At 33.1% G+C, this 18,515-nt stretch overlaps 1 protein-coding gene and 2 long non-coding RNA genes across 4 annotated transcripts; 1 reads left to right on the plus strand and 2 right to left on the minus strand.

The window, feature by feature from the left end:
* The first annotated feature begins 1,981 nt into the window (after positions 1 to 1,981).
* Positions 1,982 to 17,581, plus strand: LOC111986632 (glycosyl hydrolase 5 family protein). 2 transcript variants are annotated; one of them, XM_065776669.1, is made up of 5 exons: positions 1,982 to 2,516; positions 14,555 to 14,790; positions 14,911 to 15,431; positions 15,573 to 16,046; positions 17,418 to 17,581. In XM_065776669.1, the coding sequence occupies exons 1-5, from the start codon at positions 2,097 to 2,099 to the stop codon at positions 17,432 to 17,434; spliced, it is 1,668 nt and encodes a 555-aa protein (XP_065632741.1). In that variant the 5' UTR covers positions 1,982 to 2,096; the 3' UTR covers positions 17,435 to 17,581. The 2 variants fall into 2 exon arrangements, with proteins under 2 accessions (XP_065632741.1, XP_023874079.1); XM_024018311.2 differs by lacking the exon at positions 1,982 to 2,516 and adding an exon at positions 13,758 to 14,223.
* On the minus strand, positions 7,847 to 8,366 carry LOC136068859 (uncharacterized). The gene is made up of 2 exons (XR_010630167.1): positions 8,268 to 8,366; positions 7,847 to 8,128 (listed from the first exon to the last, which is right to left on the minus strand). It is a non-coding gene; the product is annotated as an uncharacterized LOC136068859 (long non-coding RNA).
* Positions 10,020 to 10,801, minus strand: LOC136068860 (uncharacterized). The gene is made up of 2 exons (XR_010630168.1): positions 10,440 to 10,801; positions 10,020 to 10,300 (listed from the first exon to the last, which is right to left on the minus strand). It is a non-coding gene; the product is annotated as an uncharacterized LOC136068860 (long non-coding RNA).
* Positions 17,582 to 18,515: the final 934 nt, after the last annotated feature.

Below are 18,515 nucleotides of genomic sequence, written 5' to 3' on the forward strand. Positions count from 1 at the left end.
AACAACTATTTTCAGTTTTTAAATAATATTTCATGTATTTTAACGCACTTTTTCACTCACATATTTTCACAAATGTTTTCAAATAACAATTTTCAGTTTTTAAACACATCTACCAAACAGGCCCTAAGTTTTAGAAAACTCGTTCAAGAAAATATATTCTTGCTCGATTGAAACTCAAACTGGAAATTAGTAGGATCTTTACTCAATCTCGCTCAATCAAGAGAGTAAGAGAGGCTACCACTCAACGATGAGCCAAACCTCCTTGCACTTAAAGAGTTCTATATTGGTCACGACTCAAAAAAGTGCTAGCCAAGACTCATTGTAATTGCTTATATAGTCAAGATTTATCTAGCGAACCCACACATCCACATAATTTGGAATATCACAGTCTCCCCCGTTGTGATGTGGTGTAATTGAGCCACATGGTTGGCGTACCAGGTTTGCTCTCATACCATTTATAACAATTTTGAGAAATACTAATTATATATGTACTGTGTTCTAAAAGTGCTAGTCAAGTTATAATTGAAGTTTCTCATAATCACTTACATACCCAAAATCTACCTAATAAACATCCAATGTGAGACTCAACACTTTAAATCACCTAAGTTGACCTAGTAAAGGCCTGAGATGGGTCTTAGTACACATCCATACAATACACACTTGTACAATCCAATCTAACAAAACCATATATAACATAGATCTGGCTGGTGTTTCCTTAGGTGGTTAAAAATTTCCTCTCCCTTTAGTGTTCTCCTCGTGGTAAAAAGCTTACCGAGAGTTCTTTGGACAACTAAAGTTCAACAGGAGACTATAAATCTATACCTTAGACAGTTAGATGTTCTCCAGGATTATAGATGGGCAAAAAACCCATGGGACTTCCTCACAATTACCCTTCCCCCTTTTCTATCACAAAACCCTGCAAGTATGGTTGTAGGATATCCAATCAACCCATAGTCTCTCATAGCACCATTCAATATTCTTATTACCTTTTCCATATGACACGTACAACCTCTAGGAATGCTTTTCTTTTCAAACAGGAAATAGTCTCTATTAGTGACCGACACTCTATCTATAAAATCACCTATCTATAAAATCACCGCAAATTATTTCATAACCTTTTTGCTACAATTCTGATATGATAGACTGTGTTTGGATAATCATCACTTACACTTGGACCAATTATTTTTTCTTCACCAATCATGTACCCTGCCACGTCACAATTGTGGCAAAAAGTTGTGGTATTAAACTTTTCCATAAAATCATCTACCTTTCAAAAGAATACTTTTTCTTCACGAGCTATATCCATGTGACAGCTCAACCTTATCACACTCACACATTGCTCGTGTAGTCTGGGAGAATTGTTCCCTTCTTTCACATGAGGATAGGCCCCATCGAGCAAAAACAAACTTAAGAAGTTGGAATTTAATCATCACCACTTACTTCATAGTTTAGGGTGAAAAACATGAGGGTGTAAAATGTAACAAGGGTTATAGTTTAGAGTGCAAAATGTGCATTAAAAAAGTTTAGGTATAAAGTGTAATAAATGGTAGGTGAAAAACTCATTTTAGTCCTACATTTTCACGCAATTCCCACTTTGGTCCTTAACTTTTTTTTTCCACGATTTTAGTCCCTATTTTGGAAAATGCGTCTCATTTTTGTCCTTGACATTACATCAGAGATGGAAATTGAACAGCTGGCAAATGGAATAAATTAAAAATATTAAAATAATACNGTCTTATAAACATATAATGAACAAAAATTTTACTAATATGTGCCTTCATGACACACATTAATTTTTATTTTTAAAAAAAAATTTCTTAAAAATTAAAAAAAATAATGATAATTTTTTTAATTTTCGAAAAAATATTCTTAAAAATAGAAAGTTTACCCTGACCCAATGAACAATTATTGTCGACTCTCTCTTTAACGGAAGCAAGTGATGACTTCACGGACAGACCGAAAGAGACAGATGACAGATGGTGTGGATTTAGAGAAAACCATTTTTCTATTAATTTTTTTTTCAATATAAAGGCTTTTAAGCTAGACTTTCATTTCATCCCAACACTTTCTTCCTCAGTAAAAACAAAGTCATCAAAATGGGCAGGTTCATTTTCTTCACCTTCTTCTCCCTTGTGTCTCTTCTGGTAATCTTCCCCACTGTGATACCTCAAAGCAAGCCTGTGATGGCTCAGCCTCTGTACACCAATTCAAGGTGGATTGTGGATGGAGGAGGGCAAAGGGTAAAGCTTGCATGTGTGAATTGGGTTTCACATCTGGAAGCCATGGTGACTGAGGGCCTTAGCAAGCAGCCCGTGGATGCCATCTCCAAGAAGATTGCTTCCATGGGATTCAACTGTGTTAGGCTCACTTGGCCTCTTTTCTTGGTCACCAATGACTCACTAGCTTCTGTAACTGTGAGACAGTCCTTTCAGAGTCTTGGTCTGTCTGATACCATTTCAGGAATCCAGGCCAACAACCCTTCCATCATTGATCTTCCCCTCATAAAAGCTTTCCAGGTAAAGTAGCTACAGTCCCCTTTTCCCAAATTTTTTTATGACATTAAAAAAGAAAAAAAAAGAAAAGAAAAAAGTAAACTTTATAACCTGGGCATCCTTATCTTTTGTTTTGTTTTTTTTTTATTTTAAAATAGATTCTACGGAAAACATGGGTTTTAAGGTTTATTCTAGAACGAACTCAGCCTATATAGCAGCAATTCTAGTACTTACATAAAAGCCACTATTTTTACCAGAATTATCTTAGCCATAATTTTTACCGGAATTTTTTTACATGGCAGACTGAGGATGACTATACGATACTCTCACATTCTCGCATGAAGCCAATAATTGTTGCAAGAGTTGTGCTTTTTTTTTTTGGTTACTATATCTTTTGGCCTATATAGTATATACCTTGTAGTCAAAGTGGCCAACAAATGGGGCCACGTTGATATTTGAACGAGTCAGATTATTACTTTTATTATTTAGGATAAATCACATTTGTTTCTGAAAAAAAGGATATATAATAAATCACATTTGAAGCATATATTCCAATCAAAACTTATCCTTTTGAAAATTTAAATAAAACCCTATAAGTTTGAGATCGTTTTAATTCAAACCATACACTATTTAAGCTAAGAACATTAATGAAAACGCTTTAAAAAAAATCAAAATCATTTTAAATCAAACCATACACAAATTTATCCTAATGGAATCAATGAAAATGTTTTTAAAAAGTCAGTATGTAATTAATGTTTTACCACGAGTTTAAGTTGTCGGGCTTTAGTGTGATGACAAGTACCTACAATTGAAAGCGGTAAGTTACAGGTTTGAGTCCATCAATTAATGTCTCAAAAAACAATTGGGGCAAGATTATACACTAATCATCCCTCCCCAATCTTGCTATCACGAGAGTTTTGTGCATTGGTGGGCTTCCGTTAGCTCAATGGGTAAAAAGTCTAATGGTTGAATAAAAGATTTGGGTTTAATCTTTGCATATTTAAATTGCTTTTATTTAATTGTAAAATAAATCGTATTGGCTTAGGCTATAGTGATTGATGAAAATAATACTATATATTAGTATGATAATTAATGTGATGGCCACAACAATGAATCAAAAATATTAGTATATTCTAATCTTAATCTTATCTGCATTTGCTTCACGCTACTAATCATTGTCGTAATATGTAAATACGTACACAGCTAGCTCTCCAATAAATTAAAAATATTAAAATAATACCCACAAATGCCACGTCATTTTTTAAAAACAAAAAATTAATTTGTAAATTTTAACTAAATGAAAAAAAAGGAAAAAACTGAAATAAAAATAAATACCCAGAAAAGTAAGAAAATTCAAAACCCTAGAAAATTCAAAACCCAAAAGGAGAAGGAGAACAAGAACAAACCCAGAAAATTCATACCACTATCATTACAAAACCTTCATACCCAAACCACTGAGATTCATACCCAAACCCACTACCGAGCCACAAACAACCACTAAGAGCCATACCCTTCAATTTTGAGAGACCCACGCAAGACCTAAGATCCATACCCTTCAGTTCTGCCAAGCCACAAACCCACCAGCTAAACCAACCCAACAACCACCGAAGCCAACCTAGCCACCATTGAATCCAACCCAGCCAACCCATCAAATCCAACCGACCCATAGTGAGCCAAGACCACCCATGGTGAGCCACGACCGCCCCACCCATGACGAGCCACGACCACCTCACCCATGGCGAGCCACGACCACCTCACCCATAGCGAGCCATGACTACCCATGAGTAAACATCGGACCACAGTGATTTGAATCCCACCCACCCAAAGCCTCTATGTTGATTTGTGCCATGCTGATCTGAGGCCCAAAAGCCAATATTGAAAGAGAGGAGAAGCTTTCAAGGTGAGAGGAAGAGAGGAGAGAGAGCGTGGGAGAAAGAGAGAAAATTTGAAAGTGAGAGGAAGAGAGAGAGAGAGTGAGATTAAAAAATAATTTTCTAGGTTTGTTCTTATTCTTGTTCTCCTTCTGGGTTTTGCATTTTTTGGGTTTTTGAATTTTCTTACTTTTTTGGGTTTTTATTTTTATTTCAGTTTTCTCCTCTTTTTCATTTAGTTAAAATTTACAAATTAATATTTTTTTTTAAAATGACGTGGCGTTTGTGGGTATTATTTTAATATTTTTAATTTATTTCGTTTGCCAGCTGTGCAATTTCCATTTCTGATGTAACATTAGGGACAAAAACAAGACGCGTTTTCCAAAATAGGGACTAGAATCAGTGAGAAAAAAAAAAAGTTAGGGACCAAAGTGGGAATCGTGTGAAAATAGAGAGAGTAAAATGGATTTTTTTGCCTAAATGGTATAGTTTAAGGTAATAAAGAATAATTTCCTCCAAAATTTAATTAATAAAATTTCATATTAAAAAGCGAGAAGAATAGATTGTATGTAAAAAATTATTTTTTAACTAAAATGTGTATATATATATATATATATATATATAAGGTCTCAATTTAGTTATCATCTTAGGTCCCAAGATTCAACGGGTAGGCAGGAAAATTAAAATTGTGCCTTGCCTTATATAGCTATAGCCTATATGTATTTTTGTACTTTTTTTTGGAGAAGATTTTGTACTTAATTTAATTGTACTAATCAATATATATATATATATATATATTGATTAGTGGCGCATTCTATGTAAAGAGAATTGAAATATTTTCAAGTGCCACATCAGAGATAAGAACAAATTAAATATTAATTTTTTGTTTCATTTGGTTCAATGGTTTAAGATTTTTCTAATTAAAATGTAAATATTCTTTGTATCTTGTAGTTCAATGTTTCAAGACTATTCCTCTCTCACATATACATACAAAATTCTTTGCATTTCAATTCACCATTTTCACCTTTTGTATTTCTACTCCTTTATATATACCAACTCAAAGCCTTTTATATCATCCCATGTCACAACAAACCAAAAATGATTTTATTTACCTTCAATCTTTCAATGATACCTACCTAGCTCTTTCATTCTTGTCTCATCTAATCTTAACCCGTATGAGTTGGCTACAATCAAGGAAGGGGAGCATGCATTTTATATTGAGTGACAACGACAATTACAATTTTGATATTAAGGTCAAATGTTGTAGATTTGTGGGTTTTGTAAGGATGTGATTGATTGTGGATGTTTGGGATGTGTATTTTGTTTTAGAATTAAAGAGAAAGAGAAAGACACATTTTATATCAATTTTTATCTCACAATATTTCTCTAAAGTTGTTGTTGTTGTTGTTGTTTTTTTTTTTTTTTTCCTCATTACTTGAATTGAATAATTATAAGGCGGAAATACCATTTTCATCCATACATTTTCACGCGATTCCCACTTTGGTCCCTAATTTTTTTTTCACTGATTTTAGTCCCTATTCTGAAAAACGCGTCTCGTTTTTGTCTCTGACATTACATCAGAGATGGAAATTGCATAGCTGACAAACGGAATAAATTAAAAATATTAAAATAATACCACAAATGCCATGTCATTTTTAAAAACAAAAAATTAATTTGTAAATTTTAACTAAATGAAAAAAAAAGGAAAAACTGAAATAAAAATAAAAATCAAGAAAATTCAAAAATCCAAAAATTCAAAACCAGAACAAAACAATAACAAACCCAGAAAATTATTTTTTAATCTCACTCTCTCTCTTCCTCTCACTTTCAGAGTTTCTCTCTTTCTCCCACTCTCTCCTCTCTTCCTCTCACCTTGAAAGCTTCTCTCTTTCAATATCGGCTTTTGGGCCTTAGATCAGCGTGGCACAGATCAGCATGGAGGCTTTGGGAGCGTGGGATTCAGATTGTCGTGGTCTGGTGTCTGCTCATGGGTAGTCGTGGCTCGTCGTGAGTGAAGTGGTCGTGGCTCTTCGTGGGTGGGGTGGTCATGGCTAGCCATAGGTGGTCTTGGCTCGCTGTGGGTTGGTTGGATTTGATGGGTTGGCTAGGTTGGATTCGATGGTGGCTGGGTTGGCTTCGGTGGTTGTTGGGTTGGTTTAGTTGGTGGGTTTGTGGTTCGGCAGAACTGAAGGGTATAGATCTTGGGTCATGCGTGGGTCTCTCAAAACTGAAGGGTATGGATCTTAGTGGTTTGGGTATGGAGGTTTGGTAGTGACAGTGGTATGAATTTTCTGGATTTGTTCTCCTTCTCCTTCTGGGCTTTAAATTTTCTAGGGTTTTGAAAATGGATTTGTTGGTCGATGGTGGTGGCGGTGGTTTTGGGATCTGGGTTTGATTGTGGCAGTGGTGGTGGTGGTTTTGCGATCTGGGTTAGATTATAGGTTTATGGGTTTGTTGGAGATTGGTTTGTTTACTGGGTTTGTGGGTTTGATTTGTTGAAGATTTGGGTTTGAGTTCTTGGGTTGCTGGGTTTGATTTGGGAGTTCTTGATCTGCTGGGTTTGAGTTCTTGATTTGCTGGAGATTTGAGTTCTTGGTTTCTTCATTCTTCCTATTAGCATTTAATTTAATTTTTTCTTCTTGTTTTCATTTATGTCCTAGTGATTTGGGTTTGAGTTCTTGGGCTGCTGGGTTTGTGATCTTGTGATGGGTTTGAGTTCTTGGTTGCTGGGTTTGATTTGGGAAGAATCTGAAGAACAAGTTGTAAAATGAAGAACAAGTTGAAGAACACTAAGAACATTAAGAAATTTTTTTTAATTAAATTAAATTTAAGTTTTTTTAATTTAATTTAATTTTTAAAATTTTTTGACATGGCTTTGAAAAAAAAATTAAAATGTTGATGTGGCATTAAAAAAAAAGCCAAATAATATTTTTTAATAATATTTTAATTGCCACATCAGCGCCACGTTAGCTTCTGTTTGTCACCTAGGACTTTGCCGTTAAGGAACTGACAATAGGGATAAAAATGAAACACGTTTTCCAGAATAAGGACTAAAATCGGTGAAAAAAAAAGTTAAGGACTAAAGTGGCCATGCCACACTACAAAAAACTGGTCGTATAGTGGTATTTGTGAAACGCCACTATAGGTACTAAAAATGCCACTATAGGCCCATTTTAGCTATAGCGGCATTTACAAACGCCACTATTGTACCGCCATTATAGACCTATAATGGCATTTTATAAAAACGCCACTATAGGACGCCCTATAGGCTCATGCCATAGACCGCTGCACGCATATAGTCTATAGTGACGGTACAATAGTGGCATTTGTGAAATGCCACTATAGACTCTACAAACGCCACTGCTGCCAAAAAACCACCAAAAAAAAAAAAATTTTGATTACCAAAAATTAATTTTTGGTAATCAAAAGAATTTTTTTTTTTTTGACATGAAAAAGTTTTTTTTAATTAAATTAAAAGATACAAGACAAAACAAAATACATAAATAAAACAAATTACAGCTATCCCAACAAATTCAAAATGAAACACAAATCCACCTAAAAAAATTCAAAATCAAACCCAACATGCTCACATCCAAAAAAAAAAAAAAAAAAAAAACCAACTCCAAATATAGCTATCCCAGTAAATTCAAAATGAAAACAGAAACCCACCTAAAAAAATTCAAAATCAAACACAAAATGCTCACATCCAAATTTTTTTAAAAAATAGCAACTCCACCCCAACACATTCAGCCACCATAGACCAACCTGCAAAAAGAAATCGTCGAATTGATCAGAAATCTCATAGACCCACGAAGAAAGTTGATAGCAAACAAGGAATCGACCAAAACTATTATCAAAAAATAAATAAACCAAAACAATTATAAATTAAAAAAAAAAAGCTTACCTGCAACTATACAACCAATGGCTTCAAACACCATCTACAAATTTGAACAAAATCAATAAGCTGCAACACATCTGCAAATCCAAAACCCACAAACATTAACACCACTACAAATAAACAAAAAGAAATAAAATCAAAATGGAGAGGNTTCTCTCTCTTCCTCTCACCTTGAAAGCTTCTCTCTTTCAATATCGGCTTTTGGGCCTTAGATCAGCGTGGCACAGATCAGCATGGAGGCTTTGGGAGCGTGGGATTCAGATTGTCGTGGTCTGGTGTCTGCTCATGGGTAGTCGTGGCTCGTCGTGAGTGAAGTGGTCGTGGCTCTTCGTGGGTGGGGTGGTCATGGCTAGCCATAGGTGGTCTTGGCTCGCTGTGGGTTGGTTGGATTTGATGGGTTGGCTAGGTTGGATTCGATGGTGGCTGGGTTGGCTTCGGTGGTTGTTGGGTTGGTTTAGTTGGTGGGTTTGTGGTTCGGCAGAACTGAAGGGTATAGATCTTGGGTCATGCGTGGGTCTCTCAAAACTGAAGGGTATGGATCTTAGTGGTTTGGGTATGGAGGTTTGGTAGTGACAGTGGTATGAATTTTCTGGATTTGTTCTCCTTCTCCTTCTGGGCTTTAAATTTTCTAGGGTTTTGAAAATGGATTTGTTGGTCGATGGTGGTGGCGGTGGTTTTGGGATCTGGGTTTGATTGTGGCAGTGGTGGTGGTGGTTTTGCGATCTGGGTTAGATTATAGGTTTATGGGTTTGTTGGAGATTGGTTTGTTTACTGGGTTTGTGGGTTTGATTTGTTGAAGATTTGGGTTTGAGTTCTTGGGTTGCTGGGTTTGATTTGGGAGTTCTTGATCTGCTGGGTTTGAGTTCTTGATTTGCTGGAGATTTGAGTTCTTGGTTTCTTCATTCTTCCTATTAGCATTTAATTTAATTTTTTCTTCTTGTTTTCATTTATGTCCTAGTGATTTGGGTTTGAGTTCTTGGGCTGCTGGGTTTGTGATCTTGTGATGGGTTTGAGTTCTTGGTTGCTGGGTTTGATTTGGGAAGAATCTGAAGAACAAGTTGTAAAATGAAGAACAAGTTGAAGAACACTAAGAACATTAAGAAATTTTTTTTAATTAAATTAAATTTAAGTTTTTTTAATTTAATTTAATTTTTAAAATTTTTTGACATGGCTTTGAAAAAAAAATTAAAATGTTGATGTGGCATTAAAAAAAAAGCCAAATAATATTTTTTAATAATATTTTAATTGCCACATCAGCGCCACGTTAGCTTCTGTTTGTCACCTAGGACTTTGCCGTTAAGGAACTGACAATAGGGATAAAAATGAAACACGTTTTCCAGAATAAGGACTAAAATCGGTGAAAAAAAAAGTTAAGGACTAAAGTGGCCATGCCACACTACAAAAAACTGGTCGTATAGTGGTATTTGTGAAACGCCACTATAGGTACTAAAAATGCCACTATAGGCCCATTTTAGCTATAGCGGCATTTACAAACGCCACTATTGTACCGCCATTATAGACCTATAATGGCATTTTATAAAAACGCACTATAGACGCTATACGCGACTCCGCCAGCTATAGTGACGGTACAATAGTGGCATTTGTGAAATGCCACTATAGACTCTACAAACGCCACTGCTGCCAAAAAACCACCAAAAAAAAAAAAATTTTGATTACCAAAAATTAATTTTTGGTAATCAAAAGAATTTTTTTTTTTTTGACATGAAAAAGTTTTTTTTAATTAAATTAAAAGATACAAGACAAAACAAAATACATAAATAAAACAAATTACAGCTATCCCAACAAATTCAAAATGAAACACAAATCCACCTAAAAAAATTCAAAATCAAACCCAACATGCTCACATCCAAAAAAAAAAAAAAAAAAAAACCAACTCCAAATATAGCTATCCCAGTAAATTCAAAATGAAAACAGAAACCCACCTAAAAAAATTCAAAATCAAACACAAAATGCTCACATCCAAATTTTTTTAAAAAATAGCAACTCCACCCCAACACATTCAGCCACCATAGACCAACCTGCAAAAAGAAATCGTCGAATTGATCAGAAATCTCATAGACCCACGAAGAAAGTTGATAGCAAACAAGGAATCGACCAAAACTATTATCAAAAAATAAATAAACCAAAACAATTATAAATTAAAAAAAAAAAGCTTACCTGCAACTATACAACCAATGGCTTCAAACACCATCTACAAATTTGAACAAAATCAATAAGCTGCAACACGATCTGCAAATCCAAAACCCACAAACATTAACACCACTACAAATAAACAAAAGAAATAAAATCAAAATGGAGAGGAAGAGGAAAGTATCAGGTGCATGTGAAGTGAAAAGAAGAGTGAAAGAAAAAGAAAACAAGAAAGATGGTGGAGTGGAGACAAGGGAGAAAAAGAAGGAAAGAAAAAAAAACAAAAGATAAAGGAAGTCTGAGACTTGGCGTGGAGAGATAAGGGGGAAAAAGAAAGAAAGGAAAAAAACCAAAAAAAACCAAAAGAGAAAGTAAGGAAGTCTCTGAGACTTGACGTGGAGATAAGGGAGAGATATGGGTGAGTGGGGGTAGGTGGGGAGTTTCTATTTTTTTTTTTAATTATATATATATATATATAAATATTTATAAAATGAGAAATGATATGTATGTATGTGTGTGTGTGTATATATATATATATAAATATTATATCCATAATATTTTCACAACATTTTTACAACAAATTTTTTGTGATAGATTGTTACTGATTGTTATTGTTAGGGTAAAAAGTAATCTTAGTATTAGGTTCAAATTTGAACCAATAATAACTAACCACCTATGATTTGTTGTGAAAATATTATGGACATATTATCCCTCATAAAAAAAAAAAAAAATATATATATATATATATATAAAGAGAAATGATATGTCAACAACATTTTCACAATATTTTTACAACAAATTTTAAGTGGCAGGTTGCTATTGGTTGTTATTGTTAAGGAAAAAAAAGTAATTTTAGTGTTAGATTCAAATTTGAACCAATAACAACTAACTACCTATAATTTGTTGTGAAAATATTGTAGACATAGCATCTCTCATTTAAATATAAATATAAAATAATATATACATTTAAATAAATAAATATATTAATATTATATATATTCTTTACGCTGAAACTCATTCAGTTTTTTTTTTTTGGGAATATTGTAAAATATGTCATAGAATATTCTATGGCATATTCCGTAGTATTTGGCTTGAACTCATACGGTTTTTTTTTTGGAAAAGTGTAGAAGATGCACTTTTTGGACCTATAGTGGCGTTTGGTAAACGCCACTATAGGTCCTATTACAAATGCCATTATAGCTCCCCTATTTTAATTTTTTCTTTGTGCTGGAGTCTTTTATTCATTTTATTCTTTTAGGCTATAGTGGCGTTTTGCAAACGCGACTATAAGTCATACTCTTATAAATGCCTATACGTCAAACGAAACTATAGGCTCTACCCAACCGGAAAAAAATAAAATAAAATAAAATAAAAATGCCTGTAGTGGCGTTTGACAAATGCCACTATAGGCCCGGATCTATAGTACCATTTTAAAAATGCCGTTATAGGATGTTAGAAACGCTGCTATAGACTCATTTTTTAAAATGTTTCTATAGGACTCTCCAAACACAACTATAAGTATGCCTATAGCAGCGTTTATAAAAAACGCCACTATAGGGTACCTATAGTGGTGTTTTTTACAAACGCAACTATAGGACCAGTTTTTTGTAGTGATGGGAGTCGCGTGAAAATGTAGAGACGAAAATGGTATTTTCGCCTAATTATAATGGATATATGCATATAATTTATAATTATTTCTTCTTATGATAAACTCATTACTAACAAAATTCTATAATAATTATGCTATAATATTTGTACAAATTTTCCAAAACCATTTTATATAAGAATTTTACAATATTATTAGTGCATTGCATGCATGGCAACTTACTAGTTAACAAAAATTAAATAAACTACTTGCCTGAGAAAACGTTTATTATGGAAATTAGCAATATAATTAATCATAAAGTAAGTTAATGTGTTATAATAACCCTGCTCCCTAACTTTGAAATTAGAAAAAATATTAGATAATCCTAGAGTATGGTAATGTAGTGCTCTTCCTCTTATATTCATAGTAAAACTTATCATGAATTTAATTAGTAGGGTTCACCATGAGTGTCAAAAGAAGAAGTACCATGTTATTATACTTTGAGAATAATTAATATTTTCTTATGAAATTGTATGTATGTCTTACTCGATTTAATTAGGGACAAAGTTTTGCTACAAAATTAGTTGTAGCTGAAGGCTATGTACAAGCCTACAACCTTACTCTATAAAATAAATATTATTATATATTTTGAAAATCTAATTATTGAATTGCATATTCTTTACGCTCTTAATATATATGTCCAATTTTATGTCAAACATATATTATTTACTATACGATATATAAACTTATATTTTATGCACAATTTTAAACTATAAAAACTTGCAATTTAAATAATTTATTGATGACATGACTATTAATTTTTAATTTTCTAGAAATTTTGCAAGCATTGAAGATATAAGAAAAATATGTAATCCAACGATAAATTTGTTAAAATTCACATCCAATAAAAAGATATTGAGTAAGATTGTTAGCTTGTAGCCTAAGGTTACAACCAATTTTGTAACTTAATTTTGTCTTTTAACTAGATGCCATAATTTTTTAATATGGGAACTAAAAATAGTAAAATTAAACTTAATAAGGGCTTTTAGTTAATTTAATTTGTTTGTTTTTTACTCTCAAATAAGAGATTTGATTTGAATTTTGTTTACACTCTAAAATTGATAACTAAGTGTCTTAACTTTATGATAAAAAGCAATTATTATGGAGTGGATGTCATATGTCACCAAATAAGATATATAGATTCAAAGCTTAGCTACAACAAAAAAACCAATTAATCTCCTAATCTTGTGATAAAGAGCAATTATCGCAATAACAAGGTATTGTGGAAAATAAGTATTGAGTTACAATAACTTTCATAAAAAAATATTTCACAACGGTTGAGGTGACAAAATATGAATAACAGATGTTAAAATGAAGTTAGTTATAGATTCATATAAAAATCAATAAAAATCTATCAATTTAATATTATGAAAAATATTGTAAAAATTGTTATTTATGTAGCATTACTTAATAATAGACTTGGTCTCTATATCGTATGTAACGACGGAGGACAAAAACTTACCACCGAAGATTTCTTATGAAAGTATTGAGAGAAAACATTGGTTTTTCTATTAAATTTTTTATTTTTCAATAAGGCTTTTTATCTCTCTTCATTCCAATACTTCAACAGTTCAAACAATCTCAACACGGGGAGGTTGTGTTAGTTCTCCTTCTTCTTCCATTACCTTTTACTTTCATAAAAGGCTTTCAGCTCTCTTTCATCCGAACACTTCTACTGTCCCCCCCCCCCCCCCAAAAAAAAAAAAAAAAAAAAAAAAAAACCTCAATATGAGGAGGATCTTTTTGTTTACCTTCTTCTTCTTTGTATCTCTTCTACTAATTTCTCTCCCTCGCAAGCCTATGATCAGCAAGCCTCATGAGAGCAAGCCTACGATAGTTCTACCTCTATATACCAATTCAAGGTGGATTGTGGACGAAGGAGGGAAACGGGTAAAGCTAGCATGCGTGAATTGGGTGTCACATCTGGAACCCATGGTGGCTGAGGGCCTTAGCAAGCGGCCCATGGATGCAATCTCCAAGAAGATTGTATCCATGGGATTCAACTGTGTTAGGCTCACTTGGCCACTTTTTTTGGTCACCAATGACTCATTGGCTTCTCTCACTGTAAGACAGTCCTTTCAGAGTCTTGGGCTGTTTGAATCTATTGCCGGAATCCAGGCCAACAACCCTTCCATCATTGATCTCCCCCTCATAAAAGCTTACCAGGTAAAATACCTACACCCCTCTTAAATTTTTTTTTTTTTAACATCGTAAACATGCGAGAGAAAAGAAAAGAGAACTTTATAAACTGGAATCCTTATCTTTTAGGTTTTTTGTTTTTAATATTTGAATAGATCTTATGAAATAGATGGGAATTTAACGTTAGGCTTCTTCATGGGTTTGGTTTGATCTAGAATAAACTCAGCTTAGTGTGGACTTTGTGTTCAAATTGACCTGTACAATAAAACTTGCTCAATGCTCAATGTATATGTAATATGTTCCAGTTACATGAAGAGACCTGTCTATCCCCTCTTATATTTGACAATTTATATCTCAGGCTGTGGTGTCTAGCCTAGGGGCAAATAATGTGCTGGTCATCTTGGACAATCGCATAAGCAAGCCCAGTAGCTCTGATGGTAATGGGTTCTTTGGCAACCAGTATTTCGATCCGGACCCCTGGATGAAGGGACTAACTCAGATGGCGACCATCTTTAATGGTGTCACCAATGTGGTTGGCATGAGCTTGAGGAATGAGCTCCAAGGCTTCAGACAGAATGTGAGTGATTGGTATAGGTAAGTGAGCTGTGGGAGATTGTCTTTATAGGCAGGACTTATTTGTGACATTGGAATTGATTTTTTGGTTTAATTTGTAGTGCAGATTCTGATTTCATATATGTAAATGAAATGAACTAGGTACATGGAAAAAGCTGCTGGAGCAGTGCATTCAGCAAACCCAGATGTTCTTGTCATTATCTCCGGCTTGAGTAACGGCAAAGACTTGTCATTTCTTCGCAATCAACAAGTAAACCTCACATTCACCAGAAAGCTAGCATATGAGGTGCACTGGAATGGGTTATCAGATGCAAAGGCATGGGAATCTGGCAACCAAAATGAAGTGTGTAAGAGAGAGGTGGATAATTTCATGAGATTGACAGGATTTTTGTTGGATCAAGGTTGGCCATTGTTAGTGAGTGAGTTTGGGATGGACCTAAGAGGAACCAATGTAAATGACAACAGGTACATGAATTGCTTCATAGGCGTGGTGGCTGAACTTGACCTGGACTGGTCCTTATGGACACTTGTTGGAAGTTATTATATAAGAGAGGGGGTAATTGGGTTCAACGAGTACTATGGAGTGCTTGACTGGAATTGGTATGAAAATCGAAATTCAAGCTTCTTGCAAAGGATCTCTGCTCTCCAATCTCCTTTTCGAGGTATGATGGCATTCCATCCTTTCTCAAAATCAAATCTTCACAGCTGCAATTCAATTTGTTTCCTAACTTTAAGTCTGAGATCATAAGTTGGTTAGAGACTCAATTGTAACATAACCAAGATTGCACTCATGTGACTTGCAGGGCCAGGCCTACCTGAAGATAATCTACACAATGTGATTTTTCATCCAGTAACAGGTCTCTGTGTGCTTAGAGAATCAATTTATAAGCCCCTCAAGCTTGGCACTTGCAATAAATCCGAAGCCTGGAACTACCTACCACACAGAACTTTAAAATTAAAGGGAACAGATTTTTGTATAGAAGCATTTAGACTGGGAGAACCAGCAATGTTGGGTTACACTTGCGCCCTCTCTAGTTACCAATGGGAAACCATCTCAGATTCTAAAATGCATCTCTCATCGAAGGTTTTCAATGGTTCCAGAGCATGCCTAGATGTAGATTCAGAAAATACAGTTGTTGTTAACAGGTGCAAGTGCTTGAGTGGAGATAACATGTGTGACCCAGGGAGCCAGTGGTTCAAGCTTGTTGACAGCACAAATTCAAGTTATACAAGTCCCGCTCTTGAGCTAGACACGGCCTTCGCTTATCCTTATCGATGTAAGTATTTTGTGTATATGGAAGTTGTTGAGATCAGCTTTAAACCTCAAATGTTTTCTAATAATCCAAGGCACGTCCATAAGATTAGGTCACTCAAGGATTTCTGACTTAAATCAGCCAAAAATAATAGAAAGAGGTTTAAAATTTACTATTAGACCCTGTGATAATTCAATCTTGTTAGGTTTTAGATTGTTGGCTAAATTAAGTTTGGTTTGTATTATATCAAGTCAAGAAGTAGAATCTCAAAAAATCAATTTTTGGAAGACCCTCACTTGACATTTGATCAACCAAAACTGAAACTGGAAGTTCACAAAACCTTCTCTCAGCCAAAATTACCTAAACAATAAATGAACTTTGTAGTGTTACCTATTAAACCTAATTTTCTCTATATAAACCTACTCTTGCTCCAAAAAGATAAACTGAAAGGCTGCCATACATACAAGAGTAGATATATTGGCCTTGAGTCTAAAGAATTCTAAACTCCTCTCCCTTGTATGTTCAACTTGTGAGGTCTTTTTATAAAATTTCTTATAGAATTTCTTATTCAAAACCGTAAAAAATTAATATTTTGTAATTTAATTTGTTTTATAATAGTAATAAAGTTATTCAAAAAATTAAAATAGAAAAGTACAATTCAATTTCAAACAAGGTTTGACTCAAATGTATTCTATGATTGTAATAAAATTATTCAAAATTAAAATGAAAAAGTCAAATTCATTTTCAAACATGGTAAATACTCAAAGATTACAACTTATAATCGATATATAATAATAGAGGCCTTGCAATAAATTTTGCAAATCTCCTATTGCACCATGTCATTATTTTTTCTGTCTTCTAAAAAAAAAAATGTAATTATTCTTTCCCATTTTTTTTCCTTCACTTTGTTCAATCTCTTTCATTTCATTCAACCTATGCCTGATTAAATTTTCCATTTCATTGCCTTTATTCATTCTTAAATTCTCTCCTTTAGAAAAATTTTAAATTCTACATTCACTTTGTTCAAAATTTTCATGTCCTTCAACTACTGTCTTCTTGACTTTCTAATTAGATAAAGTAAAATTATTCTTTCTGAAACTATTCTTCATCTATCAAAAAAAAAAAAAAAAAAAAAAAAAAAAAAAAACATATAAATTTATTGATACTATCTTTCCACCTCTCTCTTCCATTCATTCCATATTCTATCCATAACCCAAAAAAAAAAGGTCAATAATCTCTTTTCTTTGTTTTTGTTTCTCTTTTAGTGGATTTTTGTTTTTTATTTTTATAAATAGTTTCTACCATTTTTTTTTTCGATTTTGTTTTGTTTACTAATTTTCCTTTTTGTTATTGTTGATTTAATTGACTCATCCCATTTGTTGCTCTTTGTGGCAGATCGGTATACTATGTAATTCAAGCATTTTGGTGTATTCATTTCCAATCACAGAGATCGGTATACTATGTATTTCAAGCATTTTGGTGTATTCATTTCCAATCATAGGTTCTCTTTATGTATCATTTTGGTTTGATTTGAGTTTGAGTTCATAATTTTTGAATTATATGGCTTTGCTAATTTTGGTTTATTTTTTAATTAATTCTTTTGATTAGACAAATATGTAGTTTTTGCAGAAAAAGTACTCTCAATAATTTCTCAAAAGTAAGTTGTTCTCCGAATGGATCCAATTAATCATTGTTAAGTAACAATTTGTTGGTATGACATCTTGTGTGTGTGTGTGTGTGTGTGTTTTTTTTTTTTTTGTGCGCAAAACAATTTCATATTGTATCTTTGATTTGTATCAATATGATCTTAATGTATTCAATAACAAAGATCATGCTCATAATTCTATACTAACACTTATTTAGACAAAAGCAATGATTAATCAAATGAAAATGATCAGATGAGTGATATATTTTAGTTTTTATATTTAGATTATTATTATTTTTTAAATTCTTTTCATGATACATATTAAAACCTAATTATGATACTTTGTTAGTATTTGTTTATTTTATAATAATTTTGGATGGATAAATTTGCAATTGAAGAAAGTACTCTTAAAAGTTAAAAGATTATCAACCGATAACAACAAATTTTTTTTCTTCTAATTTTTCTCATTTTTGAGCAAAAATTGCTTATATGATATTTTGTGTTTTGTTTACAACAGTATCTTCATATGAAATATTTTTATTTGGGTAGATATTTAAGTAAAAATGATCATGACAAGATGACTGTTTATTTTAAAAGAAGGGTAAATTGCAAAGTTTGTCCCCATCCTTTACATCATATTTTAGTTTTGTCCATAATCTTTTAATTGTGTCAATTTGGTGTCTAACCTTTTCAATGCTATGTCAATTTGGTCTCTGCCATTATTCCTTAGATGGAAAAAGGTGATGTGTCAAATGGAACAATAAAAAATGATTTTTCATGCCATGTTAACTGTAAGCTGGGCAATGTAAGATTAAAAAATAAAAATAAAAATAAACTTTACAATGTTC

The sequence above is a fragment of the Quercus suber genome, unplaced genomic scaffold (genome assembly GCF_002906115.3).
Source record: "Quercus suber isolate HL8 unplaced genomic scaffold, Cork oak 2.0 scaffold_138, whole genome shotgun sequence".
Taxonomy (NCBI): domain Eukaryota; kingdom Viridiplantae; phylum Streptophyta; class Magnoliopsida; order Fagales; family Fagaceae; genus Quercus; species Quercus suber.

Excerpts from the sequence above, each read along its gene's own strand:
- LOC111986632 (XM_024018311.2), top strand. The coding sequence starts at position 13,786 with ATGAGGAGGATCTTTTTGTTTACCTTCTTCTTCTTTGTATCTCTTCTA. Across the intron at positions 14,224-14,554 it reads CCCTCATAAAAGCTTACCAG|GCTGTGGTGTCTAGCCTAGG; the intron begins GTAAAATACCTA and ends TTTATATCTCAG. Across the intron at positions 14,791-14,910 it reads AATGTGAGTGATTGGTATAG|GTACATGGAAAAAGCTGCTG; the intron begins GTAAGTGAGCTG and ends GAAATGAACTAG.